The sequence below is a fragment of the Apteryx rowi genome, unplaced genomic scaffold, assembly GCF_003343035.1.
Source record: "Apteryx rowi isolate R43461 unplaced genomic scaffold, aptRow1 scaffold_22, whole genome shotgun sequence".
Taxonomy (NCBI): domain Eukaryota; kingdom Metazoa; phylum Chordata; class Aves; order Apterygiformes; family Apterygidae; genus Apteryx; species Apteryx rowi.
The window spans coordinates 893531-916897 of record NW_020448530.1 but is presented as its reverse complement, the minus strand read 5'-3'; the positions used below and the strand labels follow the sequence as shown (position 1 = coordinate 916897).

The following is a 23367-nucleotide window of genomic DNA, read 5'->3' as shown; positions in this document are numbered from 1 at the left end:
TAAACCTGTACTCATACATGGATGTTTTACAGCCATTGTACAAATTAACAAACAGACCCTTGATCCCATTAATGAATTCTTACTCCTTGAAAATAGGATGGGTATAGAGATAAAAAGTTTAGTCTTCCTCAGGTCACTGAGAAAGGCTGTTGTAATACTACCAGCTGTCATCCATAGTTTATTTTAAACAGGAAACTGAACAGCAGGAGAAAGTGGTTGAAATCTTGTTTTATTCAGCTGACAAAGTGGCAAATCATTACTGAGAGGTTACAAACATTATTTTGGTTGGATCACAAGCCCTCTTGGTAAGATGGGGCAACAAAATTGTTACACAAATTGTAGAGAAGCTTCCTGAAGTTGGTTGTCATGATAACTCAAAACCAATACGAGTGCAGCGGGTGGCGAAGTTAAACACAATGCAAGGAAACAGGACAGTACCCGTGCTTTGATTTGACGCTTCCAGCCCAGGCCAACTGCTTGGTTTGCAACCCTTAGAGACTGTTGGGTTTCTTTCCAGCACAACCAATCGCGAACTGCCTCCAAAGCTCTACTCCTAGCTCACTGCACTTGAGTTGTTCCTAACCCCACGGCACTGGCGTATGCTGTCAGGATATCCACAATTTGTTTTGTTTCTAGGGTCATTCGAGCCTCAGTCAGCCAGTCGTGCGCCACTCTCCTGGACTCTCCTTTTAACTGGTTGACAAATTTAGCTGCCAGCTCCAGATCTCCATGTTCGATGCAATAGGAAGCATAAGACAGTAACTTAAATGTATCCAGGTCATCAGGGCTGAGCTCAGCAGGCGGCTTCAGCTGTTGAGGGTGAAACACAAGAAGGGACTGCAGGTATGACAGGAAGTATTGATACAAGCTGTTTCTTGTTTCGTCGATCATAGCCACTCTTTTTGCCAGTTTTTGGACTGCATAGAAACGTGCTCGGAGGGCCTCCTCGCTGTACACTCCCCGCGTCAGAGACTCTTGAGGGAGAGCTGCTGTTAAGGCTTCTGTAAACGCGTTGTCGGAGCAACTGGCTTTGATGGCCTTCACTGCGCTCTCCAGTGGTTCTGTGGGACTATCCCCAGAGGCTGTTTTCATGCAGTATTTTAGTGCTTCGACTGAGAGCCACAGCTGGTGGGCCTTTCTGGCTTCTTCTTCTGCAACAGCGTGGCCTGGAAAATAAGCCAAGAAGGGGACTGTTAGTTGGGGGCATACATATAGGCAAAGTACTAAACACTTAAGTGTTTGAACTTAAGCAGCAAAAGGTCCCCCCCCCCCCCAAAAAAAAAACAGTTTATTTTCAAAAGCAGCACTCTGAATTGTGGATCAGACTTGCTTTGACCACAGATGCTGCATTGGATACTCCATGCGTATAAGAGAAAGAGCTAGACAGCTTTGAACTTCCGCAGCTGGGATGTGTTAGGCGCTGAGCACAGCGGCAAAGCCAGACCCACTGGCTACAGGCCTAAACCTGTGTTTAGGCACCCAGTTTTGGTAACAGGCCTCTAGTCTGTGAAGAGATGCAGTTTCAGTGCTCACTCTCAACTGCTTGCTCGATTCCTTTCAGTCTGGCATAGGCAGTGTTTATATCCAACGTGAAGTTGTCAAGTTGTTCCTGAGTAAGGCGTCGGAATTGCATTTCTTGTTCGCTGAGTTTTTCTGATAAGTTCTGAAACAGAGTGATAGAAGAGTAACATCTATTTAACTATATTAACGTATCTTTATAAATTAGGTGTTTCTGTCAGGGACAATGCATGCAGTCAATACAATACGCCCATAAGAAGCCCTATTAGGGTGAGCTGAACAATTACTGCTTTTATAGCTATCAAAAAGTCCTCACCTAAAGCAAAAGCTTTTAGGAGAAGTCAGGATAAAACCCACATGTTCAAGCACTACACTTCATCTCTTCTGGATGAGCAGGCTTCACTCCCTGCCTACACTTCAGTGTTTTGAAGGTGGTTTGGGACTCTCGTCCTGTGAGGTGTGTGTTTTGCAAGGGTCCTGCGGAGGCATTTAACAAAATTGCCACCTAATCCATTTGGGCACTTTCCTCTCCTACCTGCTCAAATTCCACTTTCAGTTCCTGTTCCTGGATCTTCAGAACATCTCTCAGATGATCCGTGTGGGCAGCGGCTTGCCGCCGGAGCTGGGTCCTCATTTCGCTCTCCATTACCTCTCGGACTTCTTCAATCTGCACCCAAAGCAGCAGTTATTACACCAGTTTCTCAGTTGCTTGCCAGCAGCTAAGATTATGTTATCCATCAGTGATTACTTAGGGTGCATTTCATAGAAATCCCATTAACAGAGCCTATGTTTCATCTTAAAAAGCTGCAGAGGTCCATCTTAAAGCTGAGGCTTTTCTTAATTAAAAGAATAGCTTCACAGTCCACAATGCCAGTAACAGGTAGTTATACTCGCTACACCCTTAGCGGGGCTATCAAAGTATTGTATTAAAAGTACACTGGCCTGACAAACGGAACACTTTGGTGTTTACAAATGAGATTCCAAACAAAACAAAAAGCACAGCACCTTCCCTGTGTGCTGTAATGCTGTTCGAGTCGGACACAGTCATACCCCCTTCCCCTGATCTTTTAGAAAAGACCTGCTGCAGACAGTGCAGGTTGGCACAAGGAAGAATGGGTCAGCTTTGTTTAGGAACAGTTGAACAGTGTTTTTTCTTTAAAAAAGGAATTTTATCATATCCCACCTTCCCTTAAATGCAGTTTCAACAGTTCAAATAATTTAGAAAAAATGAGCTCTAAATTAACACCAGTCACTGCAGTACTTGCAACTAATAGGTTGTAGGTGAAATCCTTAGTTTCACTCAAGTCAATGCAAATTTTCCGACTAATGGCCAATGTTTGATCTCGTTTTCAGAAGCACATATGTAAAAATAGCAGTAGCATTTAGCACAAGTGGCTGCTTACAGTACGATAGCTCAAAGGGCAAAAACTCCAAGGGCCTGGATTTCTACGTGTTTGAGTTGTACACCCTCAACGTCCAAAGCAGCATTAAATTCCTAAGCAGTTTTCCTAGTCTTTTTGAAAGAAATCAAATCCCAAACCCCAAGCAAAGCCCACAGTGGAAAAATATGCAGATACCTCCTGTAAGGAGGCAGGATGGAAGGACTACAGACCCTCAGACAGCCGTACTGGGTCAGATCAACGCTTGTTTTGACCCAGTAATCCTGTCTCCAAGAGCAGCCAGGAAAGACATTCTTACTTAAGAATGATAAAATTCTCCCTCCTGCTCAAGGTCTTGTTTCCAAGCTTAGCCTAGCAGGGGGCCCATGTTCGAAGTCTTCCACAACTCGCAACATCCCACCTGCTCTTCCGTGCACTTTTTCTAGTTCCAGCCCACCCTTTTCGATACGCGGGCAGGTGCGTTACTCCATTTTACCTTCTTCTCCTGTTCGATTTCAATCTCGCTTTTGTGATGCTCCAGTGCTTTGGCCACCGCTGCCTCAAGCGCCTTCTTATCTTCGAGTTTTTGCTTCTGCAGGGCCGACTCGATGTGCTGCTGCTCTCTCACCCGCTGCTCCGCCAGCTCCTTGTTTAACTGGTCGATGCGGCGATGGGCGTGCGCAATGAGCGAGTTCAGGTCGTCCATGGATAACTGGCCGGCTAAAGCAAGCACAGGGCGTGAGGAAGGTCTGCACAGAGCTTCCCCCTTCCACCCCAGTGTCCCAGGGCTGCACAGCTCCACGTTTTAACCAGCCAGCTTGTTTTATGAAAGGAGTTTTGGAGCACGTGAAGCCCTTTGAGCCATACTAATGCCCCCCAGTTTCCTTTCTGAACCACCCCTATAAGCAAGCACTTTCTGCCATTAGCAGGCATTATTTCTTTGTCATGATCCACACCTGTTACCTATACTCCCATATCCACGTTACATCTCAGTGAGAAGAGACTCCGGACAACACTGCCCATTTCTTGGTCTTTACACTACTATGTATTTTCCACCAGGATGTGTAAAACTCAGGTGCTGACTGACGTATCTAGCTGGGTACTGAGAGGAACAGCTTAAAGAAATTTAATCCAGAGAACACCAAAGCGATGGTGAAAAAAAGCCAAAATAATGTTATCTGTTGAACAGTTCTCCAGACCAACTGTTTACAATTAGATTTCTTATCCAAATTTGTACCTTTCAGGTGGCTCCTCAGACAGCTGCAGTGGCCACAACTAGATTTGCATCTGCTAAAAAGTTTGCTACCTTTTTTTCTGGGAGAGGAGGAGGAGGAGGATACAAGCTCTGCCTGCAACATCTGTAGGTTTGGTGACCTGAGAGTGGAACGTGCTCTGTAAAATGCTGCAGCTCAGACTTTCATCCCGACTGCCAAATCGCCCTGTTTCATATGGAAAACCTGGGACTACTCAGGAAAAACATACGCCTGCAGGGGCCAACGCAAGCAAAGTTCAGCAGTCCTTTAGGCGCTCTGCTGGWGAGCGCTGGAGAAAGGGCTGGTGCGGGGGGGCTCGGTGGGACCTAAACTTGGCTTTTACGAGCCAGCAATCACACTCAGCTAGGAAGTGCCGCTAGACAGAGAGTTTGTGGTTTAAGCTACACCTGCAAAGCGAGCGGAGAGGATCCCAAAGCACAGCTCGGTCTGAAAGGCTTTAGGAATGCACCACCCCCACTCTGTCCGTATCGCGCGTCGGTTAAAGCGATGTACAACACAAACATAAAAAAGGACAAAGAAAAGAGACGACATTCACAGGACCGGACAAAGATGTAGCGACTCACCTAAATCAGTTATCTCTGCAACAGAAAGAGGAGAGGTTGGAAGAGTTAATGCACATTCACGGCAGCAAGTCAGTCACGCAAAAGCAAAATGGAAAACAGTATACTAATAGCTTCCTATTTAGAGTGACTTAAGCCTGAGTCCAAGTCCTTAGGAACTTAGAAAGAACATTACGGTGAATATAAAAGTCTCTGTACGTTACAAGCACGATGTAGCCCAAAACATCCCATAACTGCTCAAATCACCTGTAGCAACCCACAGACTGATGTTTAAGTTTAATGGTCCTCGCAAAGGAGTGGTGCAGATAAACCACAACAGCTTAGCCAAAGCAAGGGATACGAGTTTGAAGCAGAAAAGTGCAACATGATACTGCAATTTTCAGTCTGGCGTTTCTAGGTTCTTCTAAATCAGAAGCCGTCGGGGGTGGTGTAACTAGATAAGCGAAGGAACAAAATCCTCACGCAGCAGCGGGACTCACCGACCCTAACCAGTCGGTCCCCTACGCTTCAGCAGGCTGCACCAGTCTGGAACTGGATGCACGGGAGCTACGAGGAGATTCCCTCTCCTCCACGCTGCCAAAAAGCAGTCTGTTTCAAGACCGGATCCCAGGAAAGAAAAGTCTAAAAATGTTTTCATGTTCTTATGTAAAGAAAAGGAAAAAAAACCCCAAACCTCTGATTATTCTGTTGTTATAATTCCATTTTTCTACAAAACTAATACCTCAAAAGACTGCACATTTAAGGCAACACAGCAAGCTCTGCAAATAGTTCATTAATTTAGAAATGTTTTTCCCCATATTTGTTTGAGATTTTTACAAAAAAAAAAAATCAACCATTTCAGAGATCTGGTACCTTCTTTTAGCTACAAAAGTGACTTGTGGACTAAGGTCCACACTTCTAAAGCATAACACAGTACTAAGAAAAAGTACGTTGCAATACTTCGTTCTGTACTTCAGGAAAGCTGCATTATGCAATATTAACACCACATTTTTACAAACAGCAGATGTTACATCTAAAAATAAATCTGCTGCAATTCAGAAATGAAGTTATGATAACTCCCTTTAAACACCGAGACTAAAAAAAAACACAAAACCATCTTAGATCATTTAGTACATTTTACATAACACGACTGCTTGGGATTATGTGGATTGTGGTTTTTTTTAAAGCCTGTTACTTTTTTACGTTAAAACAGGCAGTAATTGTGCCACGGAAGTACCACAATCAAGTTCTTGCAGTAGCTCATCCGCAGTAATGGTAGGTGCACACGCTCAACCTACTGCCGCTTTGCTTGTCTTTAAAATGGGAGTCGTTAAGCTAAGTCACGTTACCTGCGGGCAAAGAGTGTGCAGAGGTGATTACTGTGGATGAGCTGCCTCCTTAAGCCATCGTAACTCGATCATGAGTCTGATTCCTTCCCTGCTCGCCTCCTGCAACACTGTGGTATAAGAATATTTCCGACAGCTCAAGGTAATATGTTTTTATTCCTCTAATAAGAAAGAGATTCTAGCCTAACTTTTGACTTGCATTTCTCATTTCACTTTTTGCTATTATTAGAAAGCAGAGAAGAGCTCAAGCTGAAAAACCYAAGTGCCTCAAACAAACGCTAGCTCATAAGATGTCCAGATTTCAGGCAAAGAATTGTAGTAGCATTAGCAGAAAAAACAAGAGACATCTATTCACCGCTTTTGGGCAGCGTGGGCTGTAGTTCGATATAAGTTACTGTGCCAATTTAATTTAGAAACAACATATGCTGGAATAAGGTAGTGTACAGAAGGGAAAGGAGGAAATTGAGCAGATGGGACAAGTTTCTGGTGGTTTTTTCTTTCTTGTTTTTAAACACAGTTAAAGAAAAAAGTTATTGGTTCCCAGTAACAGCTCAGTGCTAACTATACATGAGAAGCAGCACTTACACACGCACGTAACACCACCTGAGCAAGGCAAGTGACTGTAAGCATAAGCTTCTCTCATCACAAAAATGCATCTAGAGTTGAAATTTTATAGTGAGAGAACATTCGGTATGTATTTAATCTGATAGTCACTAATAAGCTTTTGCAGTAGCTGCTCAATATCCAAAAAGAACAATAAATTATCTCTGTTCCAGTTTMTCTCTCATTTCAGTGATGACCTAGAGAAACTCCATAATCATGCTATACCTACAATCACAGAACTACTGATCACTGAGCAATGCAAATTTGACCCAAATCTGGAGTGACCACAAGACTATTTCTCAAATCAGGCAGAGCACATGACAGATTTTATGCTGGCTTTATAGTGTGTTTAAGTATCGCTTTTCCTTCCACAGTAACAAAAACTGCTAAAACACGATACATTAATTACCAAAACAAAAAAAAAAAAAACAAAAACCCTAACTCTGAACCAGAATTTATACCAAATCAGCACTTTGCGTCCTGCACTACAGTACGTTACAATATTAGAAGCCATAAAGCCAAATTCATTTATTGTGGAAGCAGGGACTCTGTTATAGCTGTTCTGTAGCTGTTCTGCTGCCATCGTGCATTCATGTTAACGGCAACAAGACAGATGCCAACTCCGTGAGTAACTGCGCTTTCCTGAGAACGCCCCCGGCTGAAATTCAGCCTGCCTCGCTCTCCTCTGCGGAAGACATGGGCTTCCCAGGCTCTCTATTCCTGGAATACCAGGGGAGGGAAGAGATGTATAAAAAGCTACATGAGCTTTATCATACAAGAGCTACATTTTGTGAAATACAGCGCAGGTAGTTTATAAAAATTAAGTCRTTTTGTAACACCTGCTTTAGACTACTTGTTTTAATTGTGAATTAATTTTAACTTCTAACCAACCCAACGATACAGGAAACAGGAAGCTGGACATTTGATTGAGTGGTCACAATTGCAGAAATGCTGGCAAACAAAATGACTAGTGTGTAACAGACTTCCAAAGTAACACTGCGATCAGAGACTTACTTAGCCCCTTCCAGCCAGGCTGCACATCTGGAGTGATACTATCAAGCTCTCGCTGAAATTCTTCTCTGGCTGTAGCCACAAGCTCATGATATTGAGCTACTATCTTAGCCTCCGACTGCGCTGCCTGAACCTACAACAAACAAAGTAAGATTATGTTTATTTTTCAAGGCAAATATTGAAGCCAGAAACATAAATAATTCAAGAGCAGGACTCGAGTGAGTGGTGTTTATAATTATAATTATAATTCTTTGCTGGAACTATCACAAGTCCATTCTCTCTGTCATGTGCACTGTAACTAGATAACCAATCTATAGCCCGGACAGGACCCAAAGAGTATCATAAATTTAGTCTATATCTTCAAAGATACCTAGCTCTTTTCCTCTGCTACAGAACAATTTTTGCTTCCAGACCAGCTTTCAGCTATCAGATAGGTGCAGCAAGTTGGCCCTGTGACAGCTGCCCTCCTCTCAGTACGCTGTGATGTTCCCACTATTAGGCTAAACTGATAGTGGGCTATTGGGCTAACGGGCTGACCGCTGGGCTAACAGGCCGACCGCTCACCTTTTTCACTACGTTGTCCAAGTCGACTATCATATGATGAAGATTTTCTTCTGCAGCAAGTATGTGAGCTTTGGCTCCTGCGATCTGAGACTTCTTGGCATTCTCGATGACACCTTTCATCTTCTCTAACTCTTCTCTGAAAAGAGAAGCTGCCCGTTACAACTCGCACACGTCTTGCAACACAGCCCCAGACAGAAGTTGACTTCCTGCATTCACTGGACAACTCTACTGATGTTTCCCACCTACCAGCTCTATGATTAGGATGCTGCGATCAAGAAGTTCTTAGAAGGAGGAATAAGATTATTTCAGACTCTTTGGTACACTGAGGACCAGGAGCACAGGCACCAAAGAAGTACAAACTACAAATTAAGACATGTGACTACTTTTTCAATTTGGCCTGAGCAGATCAGTTTGATACGTGCACAGGTGACCCTACACACTTTCTAGAAACTCATCTAATTTCTGCCAGCCATCACATGGGTGATGTTACCTTACCCCTTGATAAGCCTTAAAAAGGAGCAACATACTTGGCTTTCAGAAGGGCATCAGCAGCTTCATCCACCGCTCTCCTCCGATCCTTCAGTGCTTCCTCCAGCGTGCGCCACTGAGTTGATTTTTTCTCCCCAGCACTCTAAAAAGCCCAGATTTCTAATTAGGRTAATCACAACCACTAAAAAAAAGTTATCGGAAAAAAAAAAACTGCAGAGATTCAGAAGTTCCTAAATTCATTTCATTTGAAAACTGAGCAACGTTCACTTATTTTACCACCAACACAGCTGCAAGCTTTAAGAACGTTTTTCCTCTCAATGTTATATTCCGTTTGATTCTTCCATTTTGTTCCACTTGAGCAACAGCCACTTTTACACACAGCAATCCTCACACTTCTGCATAGTGCTATGGCATTTGGGGGAAACCTCTACGTGTACTAAACTTAAAAACAACTTTAAAGTTTTACAGGATTTTAAGTATTAAGCTTAAAAAACAAACTCTCATTAAGATCTTTTTTTTTTTCTAACCAGTTAGTTTTACTAACTACCAGGTTAGMTTTTGAGTGCTTGTACAGTTTGTGCGTATGCCCCTGTTCACCTGATTAACCACTAGATGATATGATCTGCTCCAGAACAAGAAGCAGCGGTTCTGCACAAACCCAGATGTCGGGGCACCAGAGCCACAAGCCGGGATAGTTCATACACCCCCAGTCACCTCCAGACAGGGCAAACGTATTCCAGACTAAGGAAAGAACAATCCCCCAGGAAGACTTTGGCAAAGGGAATGGTTTAACGGAGCTATCAGGGTAGACAGTACGGCACCCTAACTATAATCAGATAAAAACGGGKTTGGAAATTAAAATACAATGAAGCATGAACTGTCAAGACTATCAGTGTGTAACTTGAATTTCTCTACTTGCAAAATGGGAGTAAAGGAGCTGGGGAAAAACAAGTCATAAGCATGAACACTTTACTATTAAACTGCAYGAGTGGAAAGATTAATTAATTAAAACTGCGAYAAAGAGACACTGCMAGAAAAGCTTCCAACTTTATCTTTMATTGGAAGATGGAAAGGTTTGCTGAACACAGTGCAAAAAAATTGTTCCCATTTGTYCCGTTTACCTCAGAATTGTCCATTGCCTCCTTCAATATTTGTGCGTGGGCATTCACAGCTTGCACAGCGGATTCCTGCGCGGTAATGGCCTGGAGGGTTATACGAGCTGTACTGCTTAGGGCTCCTTCTAAAGTTGCTGCAAGGGCTGGAAAAATACACTGAATTAAACTATAAGGAAAAGAAAAGAGTCTTACAATTAGTGAAATGACACGTTACATCCTCCGCATTTCCTCAGCTGTCTCCTTACATTAYTTTCTGTGACACAAAAGACTTGGTCAGTTTGGGAGCTATGCTGCAGCCTACAGAAGAGGAAAGGTCACCAGAATAYGCTCCTTTTTTTAGGAAATGAGTAATAAGCCATAAGCCTGCACTTAGAGCAGTTCACTCYGTAAATAAATTATTAAATAAATATTCAGTTAATAAAGCCATTCAGTGGAAGACCTTTATCACACTTTTGCAAGGAGGTGCGTTTAATACAATAGGTATTTTCCATCTTCACTTGTTAAAATGGTTACCAAGAGAAAGTAAGTGTATATTCCTATCTTCCACAAGGAAGTACGGAGTTTTTCTTCCCAGCCGAGAAAGCAGTGGAAGCAATTATCTGTTCCCGTTGGTATGCAAGCACACATGACCTACTAATTATTCAAGAAGGATCCAAAGCAGAACAGTTAACAGAATTATCAACTACCGGAGCCAGATCCAAATAGTGGGGCAAGTAAATCCACCTTCCCAGTAAATATTCCTTTGTTTTTTTTCCCTTAACACCTTAACTTCTTCACTTGCAACACAGTCCTAGTAAGAAGCAGGGAGCTAATGCCACAACTCTTGTTTCTATTAGTGTTGCTGGGGCTCCTCTAAGCCAGACACATTCCTGCACAGTAACAAGCAGCAGCAGACCACAACGGCAACGTCTGCAGGGAGCTCGACGTGGCTCTGAGCCCGCGAGGTCCAGGCTCGTACACCGTTCCCATCGCTCGCGTGCAACAGCGCGCCCAGGCGCGGGCCGCGGCCGAGGTCCAAAGCACCCAGGGAAGCCTGAGCGTGGCCGGCACGTTTGCCAAGACCAAGTTCACGTGCCCAGGGTGTGGGCAGGTCGGATGGGACCCAGCTCGCTACCGGCATCTCTTCCAAGGTCAGTTCTTTCCAAACACGATGGGAACAATAAAATAAAAAGGTTATAGCTCTCAAGGCAGGCTAAAGCACATCCAATACCCCAGTATGGTTAAACTCCCTTTCRAGCTTGTTCTAACTACGTGGTCAGCTATAAACTTTCACTTACTTTAAATACAGTAAGGAAGGTTACAATTTTTTTCTGAAATAGCTGTTCAGCATCCATGCAGCTAATGCCTCTACCTTACCTCCCCACCAGAGGCTCCCTCCATCGCTGCAGGTCTGCGGAGCCATCGCAGGCAGCCGCACTTGCATCCCCCCAAGTCCGAACCAGTTCTTCAACATCCCTTTGCTTCTCCGAGAGGCCGGTCTCCCTCTCAACCCGTCAGGGCTGGCTAAGGAGAGCATGCAAGTACCCCGGCACTGGCAGACGACCTGCAGCCTGGGCTGGRTTTGCTTTCAGCAGAGAAGTCTCAAGGTAGCTGGCCACAGGTTTCCCCAGACACACTAGACAGCAAAACACTACCTACCAAAAACACTTCCCTATTTCTCTGGCTGCCCCTGAAGCCAATGGGGAAACGACCCAAAACTCCTGATTTAAAGAATCCTGCTGCAGCAAAACCAAAACCAAACAACAGCCCAGAAGTATTTAAAAACTAATAAGCCAAGTAGGAGAAAAACAAAACAAAATGAAATTCATTGTTTTGAGCAAGATGYGCAAGAAGGACGTAAGCTGCAGGACATGGGGAAAGCTAGGCAACCTCTCAGTAGCATGGCTGCTCCAAGAGCGCTTGGATTAATAGGTCTGTTCAACTTAAAACCCAAGCAAGGACTAGTCACAGTGTCCAATGCAGAACCTGTAAGCAACTCTTCAGTGTCTTGACACAGTGCTGCTGAATCACCACCGAACAAGTGGAGGTAGCAGCTCTGGGAAGCAGGACCCGGCATCCCAGGGGATGGGCAAACTGAACATGAGTCAACAGCAACGAAGCCTAACTGTGAACTGGGCTGCACCAACAGCAGCGTATCCAACAGGTCAAGGGAAGGAATCATTCCCCTCTAACTGACACTCCTGAGACCACATCTGGAATATCATGCCTCGTTTTTAGACCCCACTATAAGAAAGATACCAACAAACCAGGGAGAGAGCACTGGAGGGCCACTAAGAAGCTTGAGCACAACTCATTCTGCCAGAACAAGACAGGTAAAACCGAGGTGCATAAGCAATTTAGACTCTAAAGCCAATACAGTCTAGCAATTTTTCTGTTGTTGATGCATACAACACACACAGAAAAACTAAGGCAACAGTCATTTAATGGTACAGACTTACCTGATATCTTCTCTTGTTCCTCTTTGTCTTGCTGGGCAAGCCGGGCTGCAACTTCCTCTGGTGATCGTTCTTTCACAGCGTGGGARTCTTCACGTTCTTTACCTGTTCAGAAATAATACGAGTTAAACCATTTTAGTGGATAGTCTGAATTAGTACATGGGTTATTTGTAGGGAAGTAACTTTCTAGTCAAAATCAATTTTCGTAGTTAGTATTGCTTCATAAACCYAACTCCCACATAAAGCCATCCTGAACTACCTCAAGCTTTTTTATGCCCATAATTTCAAAGGCTAGTCTCAAAGCTTTTCAAAATTAAAGACAGTTGCGTGGATACCTCATTTGCACCTGTAAATTCTATGCTCTCTAGTTACAAAAACATACAAAATTGAAAAGTGAAAGGTAAAGCAAGAAGTGAAAAAAACTTATGGGTCCAAGTTTAGGCTTTAAGTGAATATCTGCTCACATTTTTTTCAGTGCTTCTTTGGCATGCTTGGAGAGTTCAGCCCAAGTAAAGAAAGATTAGGGAAAAGGCTACAGCAAATCAAGATTCTGTTCTCTTCCCCAGYCTAAGGCTACTGAGAACAGTTTTGCTCCCCAAAACAGAGCGAGAACACTGAGCTAGGTGATTCCCTGAAGATCAACAGTAAGTGTGCAGACAAACTGAGGAGACAACCCAGACGTCTCAGCTCCCAGACTCATGCTGCAACAAAAAACACCAGGAAACCTTTGAATGCTGATGCCAAGAATGTATTTACTCACTGTTGGCACACCTTTTCTGAAACCTGATAATATGTAAAGAATGAATATAATCTTATCTGAAAGACACTATCATAGAGAAATGAGTGTTTCTTATACAGTGTTAAACAGTAAGTTCAGTTCCTTCACTTAGCTCTGCACAGACCTGCTTTTCTGAATCAGAAAAGCCACAAAGAGGAGAGGCAGAGCAGACTGTACAATTTCCCGTTCAGCACAAGAAAAAAGGCAGGATTTCTTCTCGAGTTCAYGGCTACACCTGTCCTAGGTATCGATCTCAGCTCCTTAGTATGCTGAGTCTTACTAACAGACCATGCAAGTTCTTCCTTCTGCAAGAGCCACAGAGGGTCGCATCTTTAAAACCTGACAAATATCAACACAAGAATTTAGGCACTCAAGGTAACAAGTTTTTGGTTTGCTTCATGGTGTTCGTGCATATGATCGTTTTTTACCTTCGTCAGTCTGCATCCCAGGAGCGGGCACTGACACGGCTTCACCTGCGGCAGAGATGACCTGAGCTGCAGTTGTGCCTGCTGTCAAGTACAGTTAGAGAACAAAACCAGTTAGTATATACATGCTGTAAGGYAAATACAGGGAGGTACAGGCTTCTAAATTTTTTTCCTCTATAGAAACATACTATTTGGATACTCATATCATTATTTCTGGGAAAAGAGAACTGCACTCCCCCCTATGGAATAAACATCTTATATGGAATAAAGTGAAGATCATAGACAGCAACCAGGTAGTACTTCCGCACACAAAACTTCACTGGACATTACAAATGAAGGGAAAAGGATGACAGCTGCTCCTCTCTAAACCAATTCCATCTGATCTGGCTAAAAAGTAGTTTGTAATTATCCCAAATTAAGCTTCTTGCACTTGTTTAAAAAGAGGAGACAAATCCCCTTAGAGCCCAGCAGGCAAAGTGCTCGTCCTGCCGAGTCTTGTATGTAAACCATGAAGGACAGCTCTTGCTTATATTTGATTCCAAAGCGTTCTAGAAGGTAAATAAACTTCCTAAAAACTAACCCAAAAATAAAGCTAAAGCCACTTTAGGCAAGTTTTCTTATGACTAGAATAGAAAATAACGTTATTTCTAAGAAATTATATTCATTTTCAACCACTCCAAAAGACTACTTTAATCTACGATAAAGGTATGATATAGGATAACGTTAGCTATTTTGTTTCCCTCTGCGCGACGTTCTGTAAAGTTACCTTCCTTTTCTTCTGAAGCAGCAGCAGCTTCCGTTTTGCTCTTTTGGGATCTGGTAATGGGCTGTTTAGAGTCTTTCATTACTTCTGCTACAGATGAGATCTTCAGTGGGCCTTGCTGTATCTTGAAGATCAAAAATAAGAAATGTTATCAGCTTTCTAAACAGCCTGTGTCTCACTGAGTCCACTACAACGGAGAAGAACATTTGTTCATCCAGATGACTCTACCGTAAATCTAAACTTCAAGGTACATGTGAGAACAGTAACAAGGCCATATAATTTCTTGCCCTGATTTTTGATTTCAGAGAGAATCTGTGTAATTTTCACCTCTCCTGAACTGAGCGTACAGCAGTGGCAGTGTTCAGTACAAATAAAAGTTCATTAAGGTACGCATAGAAAGCAAGTAATTTCATGCCCCAAACATTACAAATACTTCTCAGTGTTTTGAAACACTACAGAAAATACAGATAACGCAGAGACTAACTATAAAGATCATCTGCACATGAAGGTCTGAAACAGCTCCAGAAAGTATATTTTAACTACCCTCTTGGACATTATTTAGTCCATTTAAGAATATCTTAAATTAATTCAGTCTACACTTTTCCTCCCCTTCAGCTGTTATCCTCAAAACAAGTTGGGCCATCGTTCTTCCCAACCCAACTTCAGTTTTTCAGCTAACTGCGCCAATAGCTTGTTCCCTCAATTGTAATTTTTTATCCATTGACAGCTATGGGAGTCACTCCCCGTCCCCACCCCGCTGAGCTCCTAGATAACGCTTTTCCAAATTGTAGTGGGGAAAAAAAAAACAGAATTGTTTTAAAGATAAATGACTGCATAATTAAAGATGTGTTCTAAAAAAAAAATTGTACACAAATATTTTATCTGGATAGCACTGAACCGACGATCCTAGAGGCACGGAATGGGTTCAACAGACACGGAAGAATCAGGTTTGCCTGGCCTCACCGCTGCCCCTTTGAAAGGGCTCAGCCGCCAGCACGCAGGCAGATGAACGCTTTCTCGAGGGTCGAGTACCGCACGGTAGGAGGCTATTAAGCTCTTCCTATCCAGCATACAAAGCCACAAGGCAATAACAAAAGCATTTAAGTTGGAGCCATAACCGGGCAGACGACAGTTTTGTTGTCTGACCGCTGTGTTTGTCACAAAAGTTCCTGGGTTTACTCGCTGCCTGGGAGGCACGAAGAACTTGGACGATCGCAAGGGAACTGGAGCGAAATCCAGACGCGACACAGGTTGGGTTAATCGATACGCCACACTCTCCCATCCCATTCGAGACAGCTTGCTTAAACTCAAATTAAAAATATTTTGGTGGTCTTGGGGGTCAAACGGCTTCTGAAAGCTCAGAACAGGCAGGGGCAGAGCAGCTTTTCAGCTTGCTTGTTTTACCAGGAAGTTTTACCATTTATTTTAGATGAAGTTTCTAGATGCAATTTCTAGCGTTGGGCTGAAAGCAGGATCAGGTTCAGAGAAGGAGACCTCTCCTTTCTGCGGGGTCACATCACTAAGATCTCATGGTATGATGCTTAGGTATCACTCTGAACCGTTCACAGTGTTACCAATTCACAAGGTTCTCAGTACTCTTTAAAACAAAATCAGCTTAGAATGAATGGTTCTTAATCTCGCTCCATCACTAAGTACACTAAATCTCTAGCTGTAGCGAAATGGCTAAATTCCGGTGTTTGACTACCCCTTTTTGCCCAGACTATTTATGAGTATAAGCATAACAGTTTTAAATTACAATCTTGCTGGATTATTTTACTCTTAGATAAGTAAAAACGACAGTTTTACAACCCAGGGACCACAACCATACTAAGATGATAACAGGAAACGTACAAGCAACCCTACGTTAGGCAGCACTAAGAAAACTCTGTTAAATGGGTAATTCATGCAACAAGAAACAAAACTGCGAAATAGGAAAGAATCTACTATGTAGCTCAGTATCTTTTTGAAGAAGGGCAAAAATCTACAACTCTAATTCATGAAAATGCTCAGTTAATAATTCTAAACCTAGTACATGCCAAACTTGATCAGAATTTGAAAACTAAGAGCAGCTGTTTTCTCTGTAAGAAGAAAAGAAAAGGAGTGGAGGTGAAGGCAAAACACTTACTGGTTTCTTTGGCATCATAACGCTATAGGGCGCGGGACCGAGTGCCATCTCAAAGAGCTTATCAGAGTAGGGAACAGCCTTCTCCACATTTTCCCGGAAACGAGCATCATAGCTGGCGTATAAGATAGTTCCACCTACTCCTCCACCCACAAACAAGACACCTGCACCAATAACTTTACCTACAGAAACACTAGGGGAAAAAAAAAAGGAGCAAAAGCTGTTTATGTAAATCATATCAGTAACATGACAAGCAATCATCAAACAGATTTTAAACCTTTAAGCTTACACTTTGTTCCAAAAGTTCGCCAACGAATAAACCCAGAATCCACTTTCAATCACTCTGAGCCCCAGAGCATCCCCAGCACCGCACGAGGCAAGACGCCAACCCACGACCTCGCTCTGAGGGTCTCCCTTCTAAATAACCATCACCTTGATTAGCTTCACTTAAATCCGATTGAATCAAACAACAGACATACAAAAGCCATGAGAATAAAGTTACTAAACAACCCCACCACCACCATTAACGTGCCGTCACGTGAAGCTCAGAAGCAAATTCAGTCTTGGTGAATGTGACGCAGGAGTCATCTCCACCCTCCAACACCTGCCACGTACCCGGATTCTCCCGGCGCAGCAGCGTATCCACGGCACTGCCATAACGGACGGAGTGAAGCTCTCCCACACCGGCAATTCTGCAAGGGACGAAGAAGGCAAGAGTCAAGCAGTGAACACATCTAAACGTCTCCTCACCCCAACAAAAGTAACAGATTCGTTTGTTTTATCATCACGTCTCGCACATATTCTGAGGAAAGTGGCAGCTGGTACCAGAGCAGCGACGTTAGACTGTGTTTTGCTGAGACTGGGAGTCCTCACAAATGCAGCTCGCAGGCTGAAGGCATTTTAAGATGCAGTTGGTCATTTCGAACAACAAACAAAAAACCACCCCAGCTTATTTCTGCATTTATTTTGCCTATTTACGCTTCATACCTCCAGCCTGGGTAGTACCACTGCATTAATCAAGATTCATCAACTAGGGCAGCCCAGCTGTGACCAACACAGAAGATGACAACACTTGTTTAAATATTTTAAACTATTTTCATTTTGAAGACATAAAAGCACTTCTTGAGCGTGGGACGCCCGCCTTCCAACCCAGGACTYGCTCTTTGAAAGAACTAATAACACATCTGCTTTCAAGATAGAAATCAGATTATAATACAAATGAAATTGCTGTATTAAAGAGTGGTATTTCAGCAGACTCTAGTTAATAAAGAGCACATCACTCAAGATTTTTATCTTCTTTATATCTTAGCTGAAAACGAAGGTCGACCAGAAAGACTGGTTAAACTACGCTAACCCAAACAGTAAGGAAAAATCTGTTTCCCTGTGTTTTTTTTAAACATGAACTGCTGGAAGAGGAATACAGGTCTCACGGGACATCAGCGTGCAAGTCGCAAAAGGAGCTTTCCCCATAGTTGAGGTCTTCTGGGCAACCAGGCAATTTTTCTTAAAAAACAAGACAGCTTCACTAAAACATAATCAAGTAAGAGACGTTTCTCTATTTCTTTTTACGTATGGAAATAAACAGAACGCACAAATCTTGCGGTTTAGCTCCTATCATCATCCGATGACACAGGGAGGAAAGGCAGCAACGCTGAATTCTTATTCTTTCCAGAACATCGGCCAAAACCGTGTAATTGGTAACAGGAGCGTGTGCGTCACGAGGGGAAGCACGCGCTTCTCATGCCGGCGAACTTCACAGGCCTTCACTGCGCTCAACATTTCCATTTTCCGGTTTACGATGGGCAGTACAGAAACACAAAATTATAATCAAAAACGCTACAGACTAAGTTTATTAGACCTGATTCTCCCAGAAGCATACGTTGAGGTTTTACTGGTCTGATTAAATTGAATTTTACTAATAAAAGCCTCTTAAATGATTTTGCAGTCAACTGTTGCACGTGTTTCTGACTCTCAGTAGGTCCTTGTTACACCAGTAAGTACAGAACAAGCAAAATATTTTAGTATTATCCATACAGCTCAACCTAATAAAATGAGGGAAAAAAAGATCGAGTTTTCAGTCCCTTCCCAAACTTTATTTTGACCAACGCTCATCTGGAAATAAGCCTTTGCTCAGAACTCCCCTCCCCAGGCTTTCTGGAGAGCGTTAACTGTAATATCAGCATGTGGTCCGGTTCGTTTTTTTCACACCGGCTACACCTACACGATTACAGCTCAGACCTAGCGATGGCAAATAACACCCTGCCCATTTTGTCTTCCCACCTTCAGCAAACACATCTGTTCGCACAGGCTGCATTCGGGAATCGAGCAGGACGCAGGAGAAAGCTTCCTTTGCTCTGTCCAGCACATGGGCTTTGTCCACCACAAGGGCTTGCTAGTTTGGGTTGGTTGCTTTTCTTCTAAATAAAAATAAATAGTCTAATTTATTCATAGTTACTCAAGGTGAGAGCAAGAGAAACGCAGGCATTTGGTCCACGTTGTCAGACCCTCGCACTCCTACCAAGTATCTCAAACCTAAGTAAGGCCCAACAATTTTTTGGAAGGTGCCTGCAACATGTAAAAAATCCCACTGCTAGCCAGGCAACGGCAAACTAAAATCTTTAAGTGCTGATGTTTTACAAACAGAAGCCCGAGTCTAATTTTTTCCTTCATGACCAAATACGCTATTATCTCTAAAGGTCATGGGCAAATTTCTAAAGTAACATTGCTCTCTCTTGGCCATTTTCATCATCTTACTTATACTCACTGCATAATCTTGATTTGGAAAATTACAAGAAGTTTCTAATCTTCCTTTTGCATAATTACCARGAATTTAGTACAAATAAATATTAGAAGTCTAAAAAACTGCCAGTGTCCCCAAGGATTTGAAAGAATTGTATCACCTGCACGGTGCTGCTTCTTGTAAGGAGGCAGCAGCAAACCGCTCGCTGCTCTGCGGAACAGCAACTCCTCTCGATAAGGAATCGAGCTGCCAGCGCAGCTCCCTCGCCACAAGGACACCGCAGAGCGGTTGTTGCCAGTTCCACCTCCTACTCCAATGCTTCTACGTGCTATTTGTTCCATCCAACGTCTTAAACACTTATCATTTTACATTCACTATCCACTATTATATCACTACRAGAATCATTTTGCCAGGCACATCACGCTTGCCGCCCAGTTCATATGAAGAACTCCAGTGAACCTGACATTTGAGATTATCCATACAAGCTCACGCCGGCAAAGCCCTCAGGACGGGTGCAGCACAGCACGGCGCAGCCAAGCATTTAAAAAACAAAGCGAACACCTGCCTTGCAGGTTCATCCTTCACGCAYAACTTCAAGCAATCAGACACAGGAYRGAGGACACGCCATCCTCTGCACTCATTCAGCCCTGGATAAACCTCTCTCTTCTAATCACAAGGCTCAAGCCTCTTTACACAGACTGAAGCCTGTAAGACAGGTAGTTTCCTACAACACTGCAGGAAAACAGAAACTTTAGAGGAAACTACCTTTGCATTGATAGAGGTTATGTGTAACAAGGGTATCTGACCGCAGAACTGAAAGTCTTTTTGCCGTCATTCAAGACTTCTGCCACCAGTATCACACCTTCTAAAAGAAGCTTGCATTTATTCTCAAAGAAAACTATAAATACTCCAACCGACACAGGAAGAGTTTCTCTGCAGCACTGCACATGTACTTGGGAGCTCTTATGAGATTGCCATGATGAAGACCAACCTCCTTGGAGATGTTCTACACCCGACTGGACACAGTCCTGAGCAAGCTGCTCTAGTTGACCGTTCTGGAGCAGGGCATTGGGCCAGGTGATCTCCCACAGTCCTGTCCCACCTCAGCCTCTCTCTGATTCTGTGACTCTCTCAAAGTCACAAGTTTGACTTACTTATTAACAAAATTGCTGATTCTCCCATTTGCAGAGCTCACCAATAAGAGGGAAGGCTAAAACTTCTACCAGTCTCCACCATTAACACTCTACCATGAAGATTTGCTATACCTAGACCCTTATGCTGCTCTGCTCTAACTTTGGTGCAGAGCAGCTGCTTTAGGACCTGTCCATACAGCTGCGCTCTGCTTCCYGGCTCCCTCTGCTCAGGAAATCACACATCCTCAGGGACCTGCTACCCCACAGTCCCGACCAATTTCACCTCTGCGCATGACTGGATTTTTGACCTGCAAAGGATTATCTTAATGTCACAACACAGAAGCAGACTGTCCCAGGGTCAGTTTCCATATTCCATATAATTAAAAAAAGGTTATTTCCATTCTTTAAAAAATGGTAACAACTTGCCACTAATCGATACCTAATACTAAAAAGYCCCACACATCTCTTTTGGGGCTATATCAGCATGTAATGATCGAGTTTCCTAGCCGAGCAGCAAGGTACCGGTGACTCCTGAGTGACACCACTGTGGGGGCTGCAGGCATGGACTGGGCTCCGGCCCGAGCCTCAGCGAACCGAAAGGGACCCGAGAAACTACTCCACATGGCAAGAGACGCTGCAGATTACAGATCGAGAAGCTGACAAACGTTAGAGAGGGCTGCAAGAAAAGGCCGGATTGCAGATGTGGTTACAGGGGRAGACAGGCGAGGTGTGCCTGGGGATACCTGCTGGGCAGCTCCGCGTGCCACCACCGCAGCCGGAGCAGGACAACAAACCGATGCCGCTGCTCCGATGATACCACGGGCGTCAAACTGCCATCAGGCGGGTYGAGGGATCGGGGCGCCCGCCCTTAGCAGCAAAGGAGCCTGCAGGACAGCCAGATCCCACAACCTCGCATCACCATGCCGGCGCCCCTTCCAGGCCTGATGGCTTCAGCATCTTCCCAATAACATCTGAGCAGCCAGAAGGTATCAGTCCCATGAAGGGAGATATATTTTCAGTATGTGTGAAAATCAGCTAATAATATCSTAAACCAGGTTAGGACTTCTTGATTATAGGCCTTGATTACAATTCTGTATCTCTTGCAAAATAAACACTGGAATTAACACTTGTTTCTTATTTCCAGTTTCGTGTTTCTTTCTGTGTGACAGAAGAGCAGTTTTTATTTACAAAAACTTCACGTGACTGGCAGTTGTCTTCATGTACATGTACAACAGCTGTCTTCAGCTGTACATGTATAGTACAACACACATATCACTGTATGCCTTAAAACTTCCCTAAAATATGAATAATCAAGTGAGTCCTAAAAATAAAAATATAAAAACTGTTTTTTTTTTCATACATGCTTTCTCTGGCAAAACTAGGTCTCCGTTGTTCTCAGCCTCATGAAAAGAGGAGCGGGGATGCAGAAAGGAAGAAGAGTGAGTTAYTTCTGAAGTCAGCAAACAGCCAGGGCACGGAGGAAAAGCTCCACAGACACCCGGGCGCCCACGTTAGTTTTTCCACTTCACTTCTGCACACCGAAGGCACGCTGCAGCGCAGCACCGCATCTCCCAGAGCCGTAAAACCATTCCAGACTTTTTTACTTTTAGGAATGAGCATTTGCCCGGAGCCACGGACGAGGGGCACCCACGAAAGCCCGTTCTCTGTCTCCTCCCAGCCCAGCTCTGCCCAGGCCCCGATTTCAGCGGGCCTCGCGGACCGGCCGCGCAGGAYGCCCCAGCGCTGTCAAGCAGGAGCCGAAGGCAAGGTCACGTCCTTCCTCGTCGCCGCGGGGGCCCGGCCGCCCCGCGGCGGCGCTGCCGGCCGCCCGCACCTCACGGCCGGGCCCCGCCGTCGCCCCGGGGCCGTGGCTGCCGCCTACAGGCCGGGCCCAGGCCCGGGACCCCCCGCGAGGCCCCGCCGCCGGCAGAGGGGGCGGCGAGGGGACTACAGCGCCCAGCGTGCACCGCGCAGCGCAGGCCCAGTGGGGCCCCCCCGGCCGCAGCGCCCRGCGGGAAATCCCGGCGTGCCCCGCTACAGCCCCGGCCCGCGGACGCCTGCAAGGGGGCCGCCGCCCGCTACGAGACACGTAGTAGACTACAAGGACCAGCATGCCCTGCGGGCAGCTCTTCCCACAGCCAGGGCCGGCGCGCTGCACGCCGGGGCTTGCAGTACATTCGACCAACCAACGAACAGCGCCCACCCGCCGAGGCGCCTCATTGGCGCTCGCAGCCGTCGCTCAGCGGCGGAGCAGCCAATCGCGCCCGGCCCGTTCAGAGTCATTCAGAGAAGACTGAGCCGCGATTAGAGGACGCGCCGCGCCTCATGCCCCCCCCCGCCGTCTCCTCTCCCCCCTACAGCCTCGAGTCAATCACCGCGGGGCGGCCCAGCCCGCTTCCCGCGGCGCCACGAGGCGGGCAGCGGGGCCTCGCCGGCCGCGGGCGGGCGGAAGGCAGGCGGCGGCGAGGATGACTCACAAGGCTCTCCCGGGGCTGCGCGGCCCCCTCCGCCTCGCTCACCTGCGCGGCCACTGCGGCCCCGGCTCGGTGACACACACGCAGCATCGCCTCGGCGCCTGTCGCGGCCGGGGGGAGGTTGCGGGAAGGCGCCGTGCGCGGTAACTCCCAGCACCGCTCAGCCTCCGCCCCYCGCTCGCGCGTAGGGCCCGGGGCGCATGCGCGGCAACCGCCCGGGCTTCCGCGCCGTGAGGGGCGTGGCCCTCCCGGCGGAGAGGGCGCGGCCGAGCCGCGCGTCCAACCAGAGCGCCAGGAAGGGGCAGTATGCAAATGAACGGTCGCGCGGCAGCAGGCGCGAAGCCTGGCGGGGTGGCGCATGCGCAGGGGCGCGGCAGGTCGGCGGCCCCGTGGCGGCGGGGCCGCCGCTGCGCAGCCCTAACAGAGCTCACTGAGCAGCAGTGCGGTGCGCTCGTAGCCCCGGTGTGGAATCTGTCGGGTCCCCAGGAAGAAAGCACGTAGGCAGCGCTACACAAGCGCCCCGGCGGGAACGGAAGAGGCGCTCCTGGGCGGCGGGGGATGGGGAGGGGCCGGGCCCCCGTGTCATTTTTCGCGCAAACGCGGTGGCTTCAAGCAGCTGTGGAGCCGCCCCGGGCAGCGCGGCGCGTCCGGTCCCGGCT

General features: G+C 45.6%; 2 protein-coding genes across 8 annotated transcripts in view; one reads left to right on the top strand and one right to left on the bottom strand.

Moving 5' to 3' along the window:
- Positions 1-208: 208 nt before the first annotated feature.
- On the bottom strand, positions 209-22893 carry IMMT (inner membrane mitochondrial protein). Of its 7 annotated transcripts, none has more exons than XM_026064683.1 (16): positions 21595-22050; positions 18642-18778; positions 16977-17053; positions 16365-16554; positions 14243-14363; positions 13480-13560; positions 12277-12378; positions 9845-9981; positions 8762-8865; positions 8235-8370; positions 7674-7803; positions 4735-4749; positions 3394-3617; positions 2054-2185; positions 1534-1663; positions 209-1166 (listed from the first exon to the last, which is right to left on the bottom strand). In XM_026064683.1, the coding sequence occupies exons 2-16, from the start codon at positions 18726-18728 to the stop codon at positions 559-561; spliced, it is 2274 nt and encodes a 757-aa protein (XP_025920468.1). In that variant the 5' UTR covers positions 18729-18778; positions 21595-22050; the 3' UTR covers positions 209-558. The 7 variants fall into 7 exon arrangements, with proteins under 7 accessions (XP_025920468.1, XP_025920469.1, XP_025920466.1 ...); XM_026064684.1 differs by lacking the exon at positions 21595-22050 and adding an exon at positions 20978-21579; XM_026064681.1 differs by lacking the exon at positions 21595-22050 and adding an exon at positions 19867-20938.
- A 121-nt stretch (positions 22894-23014) lies between these two features.
- Positions 23015-23367, top strand: part of MRPL35 (mitochondrial ribosomal protein L35) — a 2451-nt gene continuing 2098 nt past the window's right edge. The window contains exon 1 of the mRNA XM_026064548.1: positions 23015-23201. Within this exon, the coding sequence (XP_025920333.1) occupies positions 23015-23201 (187 nt within the window). The remainder of the gene's footprint in view (positions 23202-23367) is intronic.